The sequence below is a fragment of the Mytilus edulis genome, chromosome 13, assembly GCF_963676685.1.
Source record: "Mytilus edulis chromosome 13, xbMytEdul2.2, whole genome shotgun sequence".
NCBI classification, from domain to species: Eukaryota; Metazoa; Mollusca; class Bivalvia; order Mytilida; family Mytilidae; genus Mytilus; species Mytilus edulis.
This window is the reverse complement of record NC_092356.1, coordinates 69,825,355-69,843,196: the sequence shown is the minus strand read 5'-3', so window position 1 is coordinate 69,843,196 and position 17,842 is coordinate 69,825,355. Positions and strand designations below refer to the sequence as shown.

Genomic DNA, 17,842 nt, shown 5'->3' with positions numbered 1-17,842 from the left:
ATAATATTACTACTATCTTACCCTTGACTGTTTCTCCCATTCTTCTGTATTTTCTAATGCCTCTTGAATTTACTAAATAATATTACTACTATCTTACCCTGGACTGTTTCTCCCATTCTTCTGTATTTACTAAATAATATTACTACTTTCTTACCCTTGATTGTTTCTCCCATTCTTCAGTATTTTCTAATGCCTCTTGAATTTACTAAATAATATTACTACTATCTTACCCTTGATTGTTTCTCCCATTCTTCTGTATTTTCTAATGCCTCTTGAATTTACTAAATAATATCACTACTATCTTACCCTTGACTGTTTCTCCCATTCGTCTGTATTTTCTAATGCCTCTTGAATTTACTAAATAATATTACTACTATCTTACCCTTGATTGTTTCTCCCATTCTACTGTATTTTCTAATGCCTCTTGAATTTACTAAATAATATCACTACTATCTTACCCTTGACTGTTTCTCCCATTCGTCTGTATTTTCTAATGCCTCTTGAATTTACTAAATAATATTACTACTATCTTACCCTTGATTGTTTCTCCCATTCTACTGTATTTTCTAATGCCTCTTGAATTTACTAAATAATATTACTACTATCTTACCCTTGACTGTTTCTCCCATTCTTCTGTATTTTCTAATGCCTCTTGAATTTACTAAATAATATTACTACTATCTTACCCTTGATTGTTTCTCCCATTCTTCTGTATTTTCTAATGCCTCTTGAATTTACTAAATAATATTACTACTTTCTTACCCTTGACTGTTTCTCCCATTCTACTGTATTGTCTAATGCCTCTTGAATTTACTAAATAATATTACTACTATCTTACCCTTGATTGTTTCTCCCATTCTACTGTATTTTCTAATGCCTCTTGAATTTACTAAATAATATTACTACTATCTTACCCTTGACTGTTTCTCCCATTCGTCTGTATTTTCTAATGCCTCTTGAATTTACTAAATAATATTACTACTTTCTTACCCTTGACTGTTTCTCCCATTCTTCTGTATTGTCTAATGCCTCTTGAATTTACTAAATAATATTACTACTTTCTTACCCTGGACTGTTTCTCCCATTCTTCTGTATTTTCTAATGCCTCTTGAATTTACTAAATAATATTACTACTTTCTTACCCTTGACTGTTTCTCCCATTCTTCTGTATTTTCTAATGCCTCTTGAATTTACTAAATAATATTACTACTTTCTTACCCTTGACTGTTTCTCCCATTCTTCTGTATTTTCTAATGCCTCTTGAATTTACTAAATAATATTACTACTATCTTACCCTTGACTGTTTCTCCCATTCTACTGTATTTTCTAATGCCTCTTGAATTTACTAAATAATATTACTAATTTCTTACCCTTGACTGTTTCTCCCATTCTTCTGTATTTTCTAATGCCTCTTGAATTTACTAAATAATATTACTAATTTCTTACCCTTGACTGTTTCTCCCATTCTTCTGTATTTTCTAATGCCTCTTGAATTTACTAAATAATATTACTACTTTCTTACCCTCGACTGTTTCTCCCATTCTTCTGTATTTTCTAATGCCTCTTGAATTTACTAAATAATATTACTAATTTCTTACCCTTGACTGTTTCTCCCATTCTTCTGTATTTTCTAATGCCTCTTGAATTTACTAAATAATATTACTACTATCTTACCCTTGATTGTTTCTCCCATTCGTCTGTATTTTCTAATGCCTCTTGAATTTACTAAATAATATTACTACTTTCTTACCCTTGATTGTTTCTCCCATTCGTCTGTATTTTCTAATGCCTCTTGAATTTACTAAATAATATTACTACTATCTTACCCTTGACTGTTTCTCCCATTCGTCTGTATTTTCTAATGCCTCTTGAATTTACTAAATAATATTACTACTTTCTTACCCTGGACTGTTTCTCCCATTCTTCTGTATTTTCTAATGCCTCTTGAATTTACTAAATAATATTACTACTTTCTTACCCTTGATTGTTTCTCCCATTCGTCTGTATTTTCTAATGCCTCTTGAATTTACTAAATAATATTACTACTTTCTTACCCTTGATTGTTTCTCCCATTCTTCTGTATTTTCTAATGCCTCTTGAATTTACTAAATAATATTACTACTTTCTTACCCTCGACTGTTTCTCCCATTCTTCTGTATTTTCTAATGCCTCTTGAATTTACTAAATAATATTACTACTATCTTACCCTTGACTGTTTCTCCCATTCTTCTGTATTTTCTAATGCCTCTTGAATTTACTAAATAATATTACTACTTTCTTACCCTTGATTGTTTCTCCCATTCTTCTGTATTTTCTAATGCCTCTTGAATTTACTAAATAATATTACTACTATCTTACCCTCGACTGTTTCTCCCATTCTTCTGTATTTTCTAATGCCTCTTGAATTTACTAAATAATATTACTACTATCTTACCCTCGACTGTTTCTCCCATTCTTCTGTATTTTCTAATGCCTCTTGAATTTACTAAATAATATTACTACTTTCTTACCCTTGACTGTTTCTCCCATTCGTCTGTATTTTCTAATGCCTCTTGAATTTACTAAATAGTATTACTACTTTCTTACCCTTGACTGTTTCTCCCATTCTTCTGTATTTTCTAATGCCTCTTGAATTTACTAAATAATATTACTACTTTCTTACCCTTGACTGTTTCTCCCATTCTTCTGTATTTTCTAATGCCTCTTGAATTTACTAAATAATATTACTACTTTCTTACCCTTGACTGTTTCTCCCATTCTTCTGTATTTTCTAATGCCTCTTGAATTTACTAAATAATATTACTACTTTCTTACCCTTGACTGTTTCTCCCATTCTTCTGTATTTTCTAATGCCTCTTGAATTTACTAAATAATATTACTACTATCTTACCCTTGACTGTTTCTCCCATTCTTCTGTATTTTCTAATGCCTCTTGAATTTACTAAATAATATTACTACTATCTTACCCTGGACTGTTTCTCCCATTCTTCTGTATTTTCTAATGCCTCTTGAATTTACTAAATAATATTACTACTTTCTTACCCTTGATTGTTTCTCCCATTCTTCTGTATTTTCTAATGCCTCTTGAATTTACTAAATAATATTACTACTATCTTACCCTTGACTGTTTCTCCCATTCTTCTGTATTTTCTAATGCCTCTTGAATTTACTAAATAATATTACTACTTTCTTACCCTTGATTGTTTCTCCCATTCTTCTGTATTTTCTAATGCCTCTTGAATTTACTAAATAATATTACTACTATCTTACCCTTGACTGTTTCTCCCATTCGTCTGTATTTTCTAATGCCTCTTGAATTTACTAAATAATATTACTACTATCTTACCCTTGACTGTTTCTCCCATTCTTCTGTATTTTCTAATGCCTCTTGAATTTACTAAATAATATTACTACTTTCTTACCCTTGACTGTTTCTCCCATTCTACTGTATTTTCTAATGCCTCTTGAATTTACTAAATAATATTACTACTTTCTTACCCTTGACTGTTTCTCCCCTAAATAATATTACTACTATCTTACCCTTGATTGTTTCTCCCATTCTACTGTATTTTCTAATGCCTCTTGAATTTACTAAATAATATTACTACTTTCTTACCCTTGACTGTTTCTCCCATTCTTCTGTATTTTCTAATGCCTCTTGAATTTACTAAATAATATTACTACTATCTTACCCTTGACTGTTTCTCCCATTCTTCTGTATTTTCTAATGCCTCTTGAATTTACTAAATAATATTACTTCTTTCTTACCCTTGACTGTTTCTCCCATTCTTCTGTATTTTCTAATGCCTCTTGAATTTACTAAATAATATTACTTCTTTCTTACCCTTGACTGTTTCTCCCATTCTACTGTATTGTCTAATGCCTCTTGAATTTACTAAATAATATTACTACTATCTTACCCTTGATTGTTTCTCCCATTCTACTGTATTTTCTAATGCCTCTTGAATTTACTAAATAATATCACTACTATCTTACCCTTGACTGTTTCTCCCATTCGTCTGTATTTTCTAATGCCTCTTGAATTTACTAAATAATATTACTACTTTCTTACCCTTGACTGTTTCTCCCATTCTACTGTATTGTCTAATGCCTCTTGAATTTACTAAATAATATTACTACTATCTTACCCTTGACTGTTTCTCCCATTCTTCTGTATTTTCTAATGCCTCTTGAATTTCATGAATACGTTTTAAACAGTCCAAACTTTCATCCAACAAAAACGTTGTATCATTCATTAACATGTTAACGAATTTTACAAATGACTTGCCTTTCCTAAAAATAAAACTTAAACATGTTAAGGTTTTTACAAATGGTTTACCTATCATCGATGAATTCATTATAATAAGAAATGTTTATAAAATAGTAAGATGTAAATAATGGAAAACAATCAAGACTGGAGATACAGGGCCAAATATCTTCTGTGGAAATAAAATATACCAAAGTTGATACAACTGCATACCAAATACAATTGACTAATCATAAGCGATTCTCTTTAAACTGACCGTAATACAAACTTTAGTTTGATGAGAAAAGTGGTTATGTAATTCTATGCAGTGGCGGGTCCTGAAATTTTCATAAGTGGGGCCCATTGACTGCCTAAGAGGGGGCCCACTTCAGTCATGCTTAAGTGATTCCCTATATAAGCAACCAAATTTTTTCCAATAAAGGGGGGTCCGGGCCCCCTAAATCCACCTCTGCTTTGGAAATAAGGCTTGTAAATGATATACAACTGTATGCTAAATATCAATCAGCATACCAAATGTTAAACAGTATACCAAATGTGAAATAGCAAACCAACTTATCATTGGCATACAAGTAGTGGTCCCCCATTAAATCATTTAATCACAAAGAAAATACTTACTTGGCTTCCTCTATCATTCTGTTCTGATGAGCTGGTATTGTCCACATTACTTTTAGTATAATACTTAGATGATATCTTATAGCAAACTTATCATAGAATTCACTGCTAGCTCCTGTAGACTCAATATCTGAAATATTTAAATCAAAAGTTTATTTAAAGTTCTCTTCTAGTCACTGCTGAATAACAAAAAATAAAGTAGTCATAGATTTCAGATAGATAAAGATAATTTTAATTATTAGGGTTAAATTTTGAGTATATGGTGTTCTGGATGTGTAGCAGACTTTTTGACTTCAGAACTCTTAAAGTGACCAATTGTTAATTTCTGCTTCATTTGGTATCTTGTGGAGGGTTGTCACATTGTCAATCATACCACAACTTCTTATAAACAAGCCCTTGGATTGTGTTTGATGAACATAAGTTGAAGGACTAAAGCAAGAGCTTAAGAAGATTACATGTACCTCTTGAGTCATACATTATCATTGATTGTACAACTTGAAGAATATAACTAAAGTATCAATATCCATTGCTGTAAACTAATATTTGCAACTTTTACAAGTAGAAAAATTTGCGAATATGTAAAATTTGCAAGTTTCCTTACTAAACTACATTAAGTAAATTTAAGATTCATGAAATTAAATTTCCGCGAAATGGGCTAGAAAGTGCTAAACCTGTAACAAAGTGTCAGCAAAAATAAGTTTACAGTATCATCCAGTAGTTTTTTTTAGAAAAATTAGACAGGAGATTGGAAGTCAACCCTGGCAAAATAGACAAGAGGCTTAATGGACAAACATACCACATTTTTGTTTTGTTACAAGTGAGGATCTAAATTACATACCTGTATAAAAGTTCATGAGAGCTGGAACTAAATGTTGTAAAGCTAATGGATGCATTAAAAATTTCTCATTGAGACTCTGACTCCGGGGTTGTACGGCAGGGTTCATCACAAAGATAACTTCTACTAGTTTAGCGATCAGATATGGGTTTCCAATATAATTACTGCTACACACTAATACTACCAACAAGTGTAGAATTCTGTCCATAGAGGGATCGTCTGCCACATGGGGTACATATCTATAACAATACAAATACTATAAGTTGTCATACTTACTACTGAAATTACTTCTGTTTCTGTTGTCATAGTTACTGATGTAATACAATGAACTTAAAATTTCCAATTCAAATAAGGGGACCTGACCTGATGTTCTTGAAAACACAAACTGTTAAATTCTATATGATTATCTGCCATTGATTAATTATGAAAGAATTTTCACTGAACATTTCAAATACACTAAAAGATTTTTTTGGACTTTAATCATTTAATTTTAAGGATAAGAAGTGTCCTTTGTATATTTTTAAAATAATACTTGGTAAAATATTTTTAAACCCAAACCTGATCTACCTTAGAGAATTTAAATATTGATACATTTGTAAAGGTTGATCTTTACAACTTACTGAAGAATAAACTGTAAGAATTCTGCCAAATCTTCTATGTAAAAATCTGGTAAAGCAGCAAACTGCATGGGGACGTCTGAGGGAAGTGGTAGGGTTACTCTAAAATAGATAAATAGATGAATTGAAACAGAAAATATAGGTTTTTATTCTTAGTGTCAATTTAGATTGGAGTTATCTTTCTTGCACACTTGCAGCGCTCTCACAAATTGTTTATTTATGTACATGTTATATTAATAATTGTTTTTTTCTAAAATGATGTATGTAAATGTTTGTGTACTACTTTCTTGTTTGTAATTGATATGCCGTTAAGGGCCCTTTAATTAGGAAATAAAATGATTTGATTTGATTTAAATAAAGCTTTGACTGATAATATTGGGACTAATATATACAGCAACAACAGAGGGTTAGATAAATATTGTAATTAACTTGATGACTACACAAAGTATGCATTTATTTCTTTATCATATAGGCTTCTTTTTTTAATAACAAATAAAGTCTAGAACAAAACTATTGTTTACCCTGAACTTTTAGGATCGGCTACTTTTAACATGTAATCAGAATGTACTTCATAGAATTGTAAACATCTTCTTAACAGAGATTCATCTAACACAGCAGCATCAGCACAAAGTTTACTTTTATTTAGTCTCTGTAATATAAAATAATATATAAACCTTATTATCCCAATAATTACAGATGTAATGCTAAGGATAGTTGGTTGTGTTTAGATTTAAGGATACTGTTGATTCATTACTATTCATTGGACCTCAATTTTCATAGAACTTATGGATATAATACATGAAACAGAAATTTAAATATTCAACAAAGTAAAGTAAATGGTCCTGAAGTAGTAGGTCTACTTGAATAAAATTTAACACTAGAAGTTCTTTATTTCTAGCAGAGTTATAAAGACCCCATATGCATACCTGGACCTGAGATTTCCATTTCTTTAGAAGTTCTTTATTTCTATCAAAGATATAAGAGCCATACCTGGACCTGAGATTTCCATTTTTTAAGAACTTCTTTATTTCTATCAGAGATATAAGACCCCATACCTGGACCTGAGATTTCCATTTCTTTAGAAGTTCTTTATTTCTAGCAGCATTAGGTAGTTTACTCCATATTGGTTCTGTGTTCTCTAGTTCATCCACCATACGACTGACATCCCTAATGGCCTTTAACCTTTGTTGATAACGTCGTGTGGCAGGTACAATAGAGAGATGATGACAGTGTAACGTCACAAAGAAACACTCTGTAGGAAACTTAGGATCCTGCCATGGGGGCTTCTTCTCAGATTCTGGAGAAAAATACAACGAGCAGGTTTAAATATTTTTTCATTAAACAAATATTTTGAAAAAAAATAATCGATAAATGAATTTGTCTTTATTCTAAAATGAATATTATTGGTTGTAATTTAGAGTGAGAGCTGTAAAAGATTCTATGAAAAGGATTTCTGAATCATCTCACTAACTATCCCTATGTTGATATGAATAAAGGTTGTAGATAACTAAAAATACTTCATGTTAAGTTGATACATCAAACTACTAATTATATACACGATATATAATTTTAAAAATCAATGATCTTTTTAGGTGAAAAAATTTCTTCCTTCCTTAATTTTTTTTTAATCAAAAACAACCAGTATAAAAAATGTATTATAGATAGAGACTATATATATATACATGCTGATAAATACTTGATCACATTGAACAATTTTTGCTTGCTTTATAGCTATTGGTAATTAGAAAGCATTGATGACCTAACTTTGATTCACTGTTTAAAACAAGACGGTACATGTAAAATAATGACTACCGTTAAAATCGGTAAATAAGCCGCGGGATTTTTTTTCTGTCATTGACCCTGCGTGTTATACTCAGATGCGCTTTATGTATGTATTTTTGTTGTGTTTCAGGGACAAGCGTGAAAAAAATATCTATGGATTTTTTATGGAGATCGTCAGAAGATTGTCAAGTACTTGCAGTGACTTTATAAACTGTTGATGTGCTTTATTTTGTCATGAATAAATATATTTACTTGATCATTTGTTCTTTATTTCATTCTTTGTTTACGAAGTTGACAACCATGTGTTCAAATGAATCGAAATGTTACATAAACAAAGAGAGATAACCGTGTTTGTAAAGAGGTACCATAAAGGATATTATTTGTGTATTCACCTAGAAGATGCGACTGTTTGTTGTTTAAATTTTTTAATGTTGTTGAAAAATCATATTTAATTTTCTTCTATATGAAATAATAAAGACAGTGATTGTTTATTTCCAATGTTCCAAGTTTCTTTTAAAAAACGAAGGTGATGATAACCATGTGTTGAAATGAACTCAGGTATTACACAAACAAAGAACGATAAACCGTGTGTGAAAAGAGGCACCATACAGGATATACTATTGAGGAGTAACTGCTTGTTGTTTTATTGTGTTTCAAAATGAAATACTTTGATGAAATATTGTAACCTCGCATATTCAGATATTTGAAATAAAAAATAATAATTCAGTTTCATAATTTAATATGCTAAGACAAGTTCAACAAAAACAAATAAATTAGATATAAACATAACAAGTCAAGCACAATAAATTATTATCTTTAGGAAAAGCACTAAAAGTTTGTATTCAGCACAAATGTTCTTAAAGTGATGCTATCTAGTCTTCTGAGTCACTGAAACCATCAAAGTCTTCATCTTCTGTGTCGGAATGGAATAGCTCTGCTAACTCTGGTGTGATTCTGGTATCCATGTTGATGAGAGGCTCATCGTCTTCACTCTCAGAATCGGACTCAACCATTGGAGCATCTTCTTTGTAAGCGAATATTTCAGCTTTCTTGAACCCGTTTACGACACATGACTTAGGTACAGACTTTGCTGAGTCCACAACCCATGTAGCTACTTCTGCTAGTGTGGCACGACGAAGTCTTCCTGTTGCTGTAAAGGACTTTTCCCCGGAGGTCATCCACTCTTCCCACTGGCTTCTCATACGCATCTTGAAGGTGTGGTTGACACTGATGTCTAATGGTTGCAATAACTTTGTCATTCCACCGGGTATGACTGCTGGAGTGGTGTTAACTGTCTCTAAAACATCTTTCACTTCTTTGGTGATATGGGCTCTCATGCTGTCCATGACGAGGAGGGCTCTTCTGGTGTGGAAAAAACCACCTGGACGTTTGACATAGCATTCTGTGACCCAGGATTTCATCATCTCGTTGTCCATCCACCCCTTTTCGTTGACTTTGATGATGATGCCTTTTGGGAAGTTCTCTTTAGGCATGGTTTTTCTTTTGAAGATGAGCATTGGTGGTAAGAGGAACCCAGAGGCAGTACACGATAGTACACAGGTGAAGCTTGCTTTTTCGTGCCCGGTGGTCTTGATGCTAATGGTTTTTGTACCACGTTTCTCAACTGTTCTATTAAGTGGCATGTCAAAAGTAAGGGGGACCTCGTCCATGTTGATGACTGAGTCTGGACTAATGTTGAAGTCAGCAACTTTGTCTATGCAGTACGCTCTGAAGTTGACAAGTTTCTCTTCGAAGTCGGCAGGAAGAGTCTGGCAAACGGTTGTTCTGGATCTAATGGATAACTGTTTCCTGCGCATAAAACGTAAGCACCAGGAAGGGCCACCTTGGAAATCTACTATGTTGAGCTCCTTGGCAGCGGCAATGGCCTTCAGACGTATCTGTGTAGTACTGACACCACGAAGTGATGCTCTCTGTTCTAGGATCCAGCTCTCAACCTTGTCTTCTAGGGCAGGCCACCTTGCCTTGTGACCCCTGTTGGCACGCTTAGATTTCTTAGTCAGTCTAAGTTGGTCTTCTTGTTTTCTCCAGGAGCGAACCATGGACTCATTGATGGTGTAGTTGCGAGCGGCAGCTCGGTTGCCATTCTCTTTAGCATATTTCACGGCCTCTAGCTTGAAAGTGGCGGTATAACTCTTTCTCGGTGGCATTTTTGAAACTATATTCATTATAAAAAAATGGACATTATATTACAAATCTCGGCTTGGGTTGAAAACTAACGTATGACATAAAATAATTTTCATTGGAACAAGTGAGATCGTCCAATTTTTTTCTCTTAAAAATTCTTAATATTGCGCATTGTTTTAGAATAGCCTTTAAATTATTGGTTTTCAAAAACATTTGAGAAAACTGGCTTCAATGTTTTTTTAAACAATGACCACGCCTTCCACGCCTATCTAATGAACCAAATCTTTTTTAACTATTGCAAATAAATATGATTTAACAAATTTCATTTTTTTACAAAAAAATATTTATTCTATCTTCTATTTAATTAATCTTTTCTCTATAGAACGTAAATTATTAAAAAAGATAAAAATGTGCTAAAATTATCGATCTTTATTTTCTAATTCTATGCATATTTTATTTCTATGAAGTACTCAAAAGAAAATCGTGTTAAATATAACACTTCTAAAAAATATATCACACTATTTTCACCATTAAACTTTATTTAGTTATGATAAACAACAGACAAGTTTTATATCTCGCCGTCTTATATGAATTCCCCTTTCCGTGCCCCATCTCACTTTCAGTTAAAAATAGACAATGACCTTGCAGAAATCAAATTGGATTGTGTCGTAGTTTTTAACCAAGTTTAAATTGAAAAATGTTTAGGGCTATCTTAAACTTCAACTTTTATTTTATAAACAACAATAAAATTCTCTCGATATTTTATTTGACAATTTTTTCTTCACAACTTATTGTGACCTGTAAACATCTTACAGGTAGTTACGTAATCATCAAGGTAAACGATGGCAGTTTTATGGCTTGAGTGACCTTTAATGAATACATTTGCAAGAATAATTAAAATTATTGATTCCAATTCAAACAATTTACAAGCAATCACCAAAGAATTAATTTCAATCAAAACAATAAGTCCACAAATGATCAATAGACACCCACGCTGTAGACACATGGCCATTGTTGACAAAAAAACAACAACAAACAAAACGGCGTCAGTAAAACAATGAGAAAAGTATAATCATTTTATTAACATTTTTTATTTAATTCTGACACAAATAAATAAATACAAAAATACTTTCATCTTTCTCACCAATCTGAAAATAGAAATGAAACATATTACGGAGTGAACATTCATAACACTCTAAGGTCAGTAGAATAAATATACGTTTTCTTCAGTGTGCGCTTAATATTCAGGTGCGTTTTATGTAAGGACAAAAACAATCTTCCCCCCTAAAAACGGCTGTGCGGCTTATAAAACGATGCGCTTTAATTTCGAAAATATACGGTACTTAAAAGAATAGAATAGATAAATATCACTTACTGAGTTTTTCTGTCCACTTGTCACAATCATTAGGTAGAGCTCGAAGTCTCGTTTCTGACTTAATGCTGACACGGGAATTAGGATGAAATGGATAATAAGGATCTACCTATAAAAAGAGTGAATTTGTCACATTAGGACCACCATTATTAACTTGCACATTAACATTGACAACAGTAAACCTTCCGCTCATTTTATAAATAATGTAAACCTATCAAGGATCGTATTTATAACATTGATAAATGGCATGAACAGTAAAAATTAAAATTGTAAACATCAAACTGGTACATGTTAGAAGTAACAACATATCAAACTTTGAAAAAACATAAGTGGAGTGGTTCATGAGTTATTGCATGGAGACTATATTCAGTGACATATCCTAATCTATCCAGGACAATAACTCTCAAAACAGTAAAAAAGAAAATCATAAATATCGAAACTAACCTCCATTATGTCTTCTGTAACAATGTAATAAAATTTGAAAGAATAAGTTGAATAGTTCATAAATTAATGCACAGAAAGGCCATAAATTACCATTTTCCAATCTACCAAGGACCATAACTCTTGAACAATAAAAGTGACCATCAACAATATCAAATTTGACCTTCATAAGGGTCCTAATGGTGGTACCTTCATGACAAATAAGCACATAACTTTTTGGCAGCAGCCCACCATACTTCATATTAAAATCCAACAATCTTCTTTATACTTAATATGAATATGCTACCAACCTTTTCTAGACTAATTTTATTGACAGTTAACATCTGTAAAACTGACAATAAATTCAACATAAAGCCGTCTCCTGCAACATATCGCTCATCTACCTGGAAAATAAATTATATCACGGAAATAAGTAACATGCCATTTATAAAGTTCAAAGAATAAACAAGTGAAACTTCTAACTACTGCTCACTGATGTAAAAATATGCAAGTGTTCAGTAAACAGGAAGTTGTTGAATGATGAATCTGAAAACACATCACACGGTATAGCCAACTTGTATAAATCCTGAAACCAAATTTCAGAAATCCTTGTATTGTAGTTTCTGAGAAAAATGTGACAAAAATATTCATGGGACGGACAGATAGAGGTAAACAGTATACCCCCCTTTTTCAAAGCGGGTTCCAAAGCAGGGGTATAAACATACAGCTCACTAACAATAAAGATCAAGTAAGCAAAAAGTGTTTGTGCACTGTCCATAAGAAACAACAGCAACTATCTTGGAATCTGTTTATAATAAACTAACATAAACATCACTTGAAATAGTTCTGTAAGATGAAACTAACCTGTATTTGAGATTTTTTGGAGTTTCTCTCTAAAGCTGTGGCTATGAAAGACAAGGCTGAATCTCTGCTCTCAGAGTTGACTAGAATAGTATGCATTATCTTATATAATTCATTCTGAAATAAATATTTTAAAAATTATAATAATATGCTGATATGAAAAATAAATTTATGACAATATACAGTAGACTCCACCTAATCGGATATTGGCTAAACGAATATATCGGCTATTGTAATATTATTTCAAAACACCGAACCATTCCCTATACATTTCAGTCAAAATACATCGGATAATCGAATATCGGTTATTAGAATATATCGGCTAATTGGATAAGAATATTCATGAAAAATGTGTGAAACCATGTACAATCGAATATTTTGAAATAATTTCATATTTTTCTTGACAGGAAATGAAGCCGGAAGTTGCGCCATTACGAAGTTTAAGAAAATTTCAGTACAGAAATGTTTCATTTTATTAATAAAACGATCTTTAATAGTCAAATAAAACATGTTTCTTCTTGTTGTCTTGTTTATTTTATGAATCTGATATTATATTTTGCCTAAGATGTGTTTGTTATGTGTTTATCAAAATGTGATCGTTATCATTTACTTCACAAACAAGGACACGACAGAAATAATAAACTGTGCGTGATGTTCATCAATAATTATTAAATATGAATGAAAAGTACCTCTTTCTCAACAATTTATTAAAATATATATAAAAGTCCCGTGTAAAAATAAGGAATCGTGTGTCAATAGCATATCCCAGGTGAAATAGAATTATGTAACTTGTACACATGTACGCCATTTTCCTAATTTACATAATATTCAGCCTTTTATTTTGAACCACGGCAGAGATGATAGAAAAGTAAATTAATTTTCCTCATCTTGATGTCCAATTTTATAATCATAAAAGTAGTTGTATTACTTGAAATGGAAATGTGTTTCATAAATAAAAAACTGTAGAAAATTAGATCCGAGTTCGATCACCTTCTTAAGCTATTAATAGATTTACCTGTGGCCTACTTCCGAGAATTCATAGTTATTTTTAGCTTTTACCTGTTTTAACACACAAATGAAACAAATCACGCAAAAACAACAAGTCTCATTATTTAAGAGGTACATATTTTATTCAGATAATCAACACATAATTAAAAAATCAACAGACTGACAGTTAAACAAAATACATTGTAATCAACTGATCGATCTATTACTCAATCAACCGATTTATCCGAACTTGTACCTGAAAAAAACATTGAGATTAGTTACAAATTTCCATTAATAAAGCAGCTATAATAGCTATTGGTATCTTAGGGTTGTGTCTGTCAATTTAAAAAAACAAACTTGGAGGAATATACGTTCATCGGCTAATTGAATATATCGGACAATCGGATATTTTTAGCTGACATTTTGGGTATCCGATTGGCCGGAGTCTACTGTACTAATAAAAATATATATAAAAACCTTACATTTATATAAATAAAAAGTACATCCATCTAAATTTACATAAACAAATGTATATTAGGTGCATGATCAGTTGTTGATGACTTTGAACTAGCTGTCAGTAACTGTAAGTACTCTCAGGTCTGTACTTAATGTCTATTTGTTGTTGGGTTTAACAAGTATGCAGCCACGTCCACTCTGTGTTTTTGTTAGATGAACTGTATAGTGGGTAACTTTCGCAGGGAGAAAATTTTGCTTACTTTTGTGGATAGAATAAAATCGCCAAAAAAAACAAGTGAAACTGCGAGCTACTGCTCACTGATGATACCCCCGCCGCAAGTGGATAATATTAATAGTGTAAAAATATGCAAGTGTTCGGTAAACAGGAAGTTGTCGAGTGATGAATCTGAAAACGCATCACACCGTATAGCTGACTTATATAAATCCTGAAACCAAATTTCAGAAATCCTTGTATTGTAGTTCCTGAGAAAAATGTGACGAAAATTTTCAACTTGGCTATCATGTGTAAAATCATACAAGTGTTCGGTAAACAGGAAGTTGTCAAGTGATCAATCTGAAAACGCATCACACGGTATACCTGACTTAGATAAACCCTGAAACCAAATTTCAGAAATCCTTGTATTGTAGTTCCTGAGAAAAATGTGACGAAAGTTTCATGGGACGGACTGACTGACGGATGGACGGACTGATGGACGGACGGACAGACAGAGGTAAAACAGTATACCCCCCTTTTTCAAAGCGGGGGTATAATTATGCCAATTTAAAAGAGTACATGCAAAGGTAATGATAAAAGTTTTGATCCCCCAGAATATTTTATATACCTTATTCAATGAAAATCGTGAAATTTTACACCCATGAAAATAACTTTCTATGCAGACTATCTATTTGTATCTATCTGATGGGTTAAGACTTTTTCAACTGCTTTTTATGGTTTATTTCTATGTTGTTCTGTAACACTACTGTCCCAGGTAAGGGGAGGGTTTGTATCCCGTTAACATGTTTAACCATGGAACATTCTATATGCATATATGTCTGTTCCAAGTCAGGAGCCTGTAATTCAGTGGTTGTGGTTTTTTGATGTGTAACATATTTGTTTTTGTTCTTTTTTTTTTTATTTAAAAATTAGTCCATTGGTTTTCTCATTTAAATTAAGTAGTGGATGTGTACTTACTCGTACAAACTCTAAGCCATGTTGTAATGACTGTTGTGTTATCCTGATATTGTCGGGTGTTAACTGATGGCCAGAAAAATATTTTTCTACCACTCTAGTCTGAAATATAAATTGTTCAATACCATTCACATACATCATGATACATGTACATTAAATACATAGGAAAAATACAACATATATTTGTGACATGATACATATTAGAATATGGCTGATTGTTGAAATGATATTTTCTGTTTTGATTTTATATGTCATTTCAACTGCTGCCTTTTTGAAATATACAGAAAGATGCGTCAAAGAGAAAACTCTCCATCCAAGTCACAATGTGTAAAAATGTACTACAGATCTCCTTTACTACATAATGCTATTATTCATGTGTTTCTTTGTCTAATACATTTTCCTATTTATTTGTATTGTAGTCCTGTAATGTTATGGTGTCATTTCAAAGTTATATTCAACATTGCCATTAAAGAGGGAGGTTTGGCATGCCACATAACCAGGTTCAACTCACCATTATTTTCTTTCATGTCAGGAATAAGGCCATTGTTATATTATAGTTTGTTTCTGTGTGTGTTACATTTCCATTGTGTCATTTGTTTTTTCTCTTATATTTGAGTTTGAATTCACATAACTATAAGATGTGTCACGGTACTATCCCAGATTCATGTGTTTGGTATTGATGTTGTATTTGTTGTTCTCCTCTTATATTTAATGAGTTTCCCTCATTTTTGGTTTGTTGCCCCAATTTTGTTTTTTGTCCATCGATTTACGAGTTTTGAACAGCGGTATACTACTGTTGCCTTTATTTATGCCATTTACATTAGACATAAAACTAAATTAACTGCAAGATGATACTCCAAAAGCAAATAAATGATTGTATGAAGACTTCACAATAGCCACTTTCAAATGGAACTTTTACATTAAATCAAATAATGCTTAATGAATGCTTTCTTGAAAATTGTATTGTATTTGTTATAGAAAAATGCATTCAAAACCATCTACCGTGAAATTTCTTTTTTACTATAATATTTTACACTGCTAGTTTTTATTGTTAAATTACCAACTCACATTGTCTTCAGCAAACAATGATAAACCAAGAAATGGTCCTAACATGGACAACTTCTCTAACTCTATCCCTGCCGCTTGTGTTAAAGAATCGGGTAACCAGTTATTCTGTTTTACTATCTGTAAAAAACAAAGAAAGAATTATCTAAAGGAATACAAACATGCAATCCCAATACCTGGATCTATACAAATGCAAGAACATTAATTTACACAACACATGTATTGAAGGAGTTTTTATTAATATATATATATAAATGAATTATTATATTATGTCCTGTTTCTGGATCTATACAATGGAAAGAACATCAATATCACACATCACAAAATTTGTATTGAAAGAGTTTTAAAACTGTTTTTTATTGTTACATTGTGTCATGTAATAACAAAGATGCAGTCAAAGGTTTTTGGTGTTACTTACATGTTTAAAACGATAGCTGTCACAGGCCTTATTTTCTTGAAAAAAAACACCCTACAAAATGTCCTTTCAACTTCAGTAAAGTTATCTGCCCTTGGCTTTTAAAAGTAACAACAATGATTTGTACATACCAGTGAACAGACTGGCCTTGTATTGCCACTTTTTATATCACATAGCTCTGTCAACACACAGAGCGGGTCCTTATACTCATCACTATCTAGAGACAAAGGATGGATCATTCGTGTTAAACAGTGCAGAACTGGTTCAAATATCTACAATGTAAAACAAAGAGGATCAGTATAAACATACATGTTAAACAGTGCAGAACTGGTTCAAATATCTACAATGAAAACAAAGAGGATCAGTATAAACATACATATTAAACAGTGCAGAACTGGTTCAAATATCTACAATGTAAACAAAGAGGATCAGTATAAACATACATGTTAAACAGTGCAGAACTGGTTCAAATATCTACAATGAAAACAAAGAGGATCAGTATAAACATACATGTTAAACAGTGCAGAACTGGTTCAAATATCTACAATGTAAACAAAGAGGAGCAGTATAAACATATTGTGTAGACCAATGAGGGAACCAGATAATTAACACTGCAGGAAACAGATTTTAGATATTGTTTTTAAAAGATATTTGAATTCTATCATAAATAAGATGACTATCTGTAACAAGAGCTGCTATTTTACCATAAGTATAACTAGTTTACCAAGTAATGTTTCCCCATAAGGTACCAGGTCAAGATATCTGAACTATATGTATTTGTTTGACGTTGTTTGTTACTGCTTGTTCATTTTTTTTTTC

At 31.9% G+C, this 17,842-nt stretch overlaps 1 protein-coding gene across 2 annotated transcripts in view; it reads right to left on the bottom strand.

Moving 5' to 3' along the window:
* LOC139501642 (ubiquitin conjugation factor E4 B-like) overlaps positions 1–17,842 on the bottom strand; it is a 47,558-nt gene that overhangs the window by 10,306 nt on the left and 19,410 nt on the right. For both annotated transcript variants that reach the window (XM_071290772.1, XM_071290773.1), the window contains exons 10-21: positions 17,155–17,295; positions 16,612–16,728; positions 15,547–15,645; positions 12,915–13,028; positions 12,362–12,454; positions 11,634–11,739; positions 7,387–7,628; positions 6,853–6,980; positions 6,335–6,433; positions 5,718–5,953; positions 4,883–5,009; positions 4,149–4,293 (exon numbers count right to left, since the gene is read on the bottom strand). In XM_071290772.1, coding sequence (XP_071146873.1) covers positions 4,149–4,293; positions 4,883–5,009; positions 5,718–5,953; positions 6,335–6,433; positions 6,853–6,980; positions 7,387–7,628; positions 11,634–11,739; positions 12,362–12,454; positions 12,915–13,028; positions 15,547–15,645; positions 16,612–16,728; positions 17,155–17,295 — 1,647 coding nt within the window. The remainder of the gene's footprint in view (positions 1–4,148; positions 4,294–4,882; positions 5,010–5,717; positions 5,954–6,334; positions 6,434–6,852; positions 6,981–7,386; positions 7,629–11,633; positions 11,740–12,361; positions 12,455–12,914; positions 13,029–15,546; positions 15,646–16,611; positions 16,729–17,154; positions 17,296–17,842) is intronic.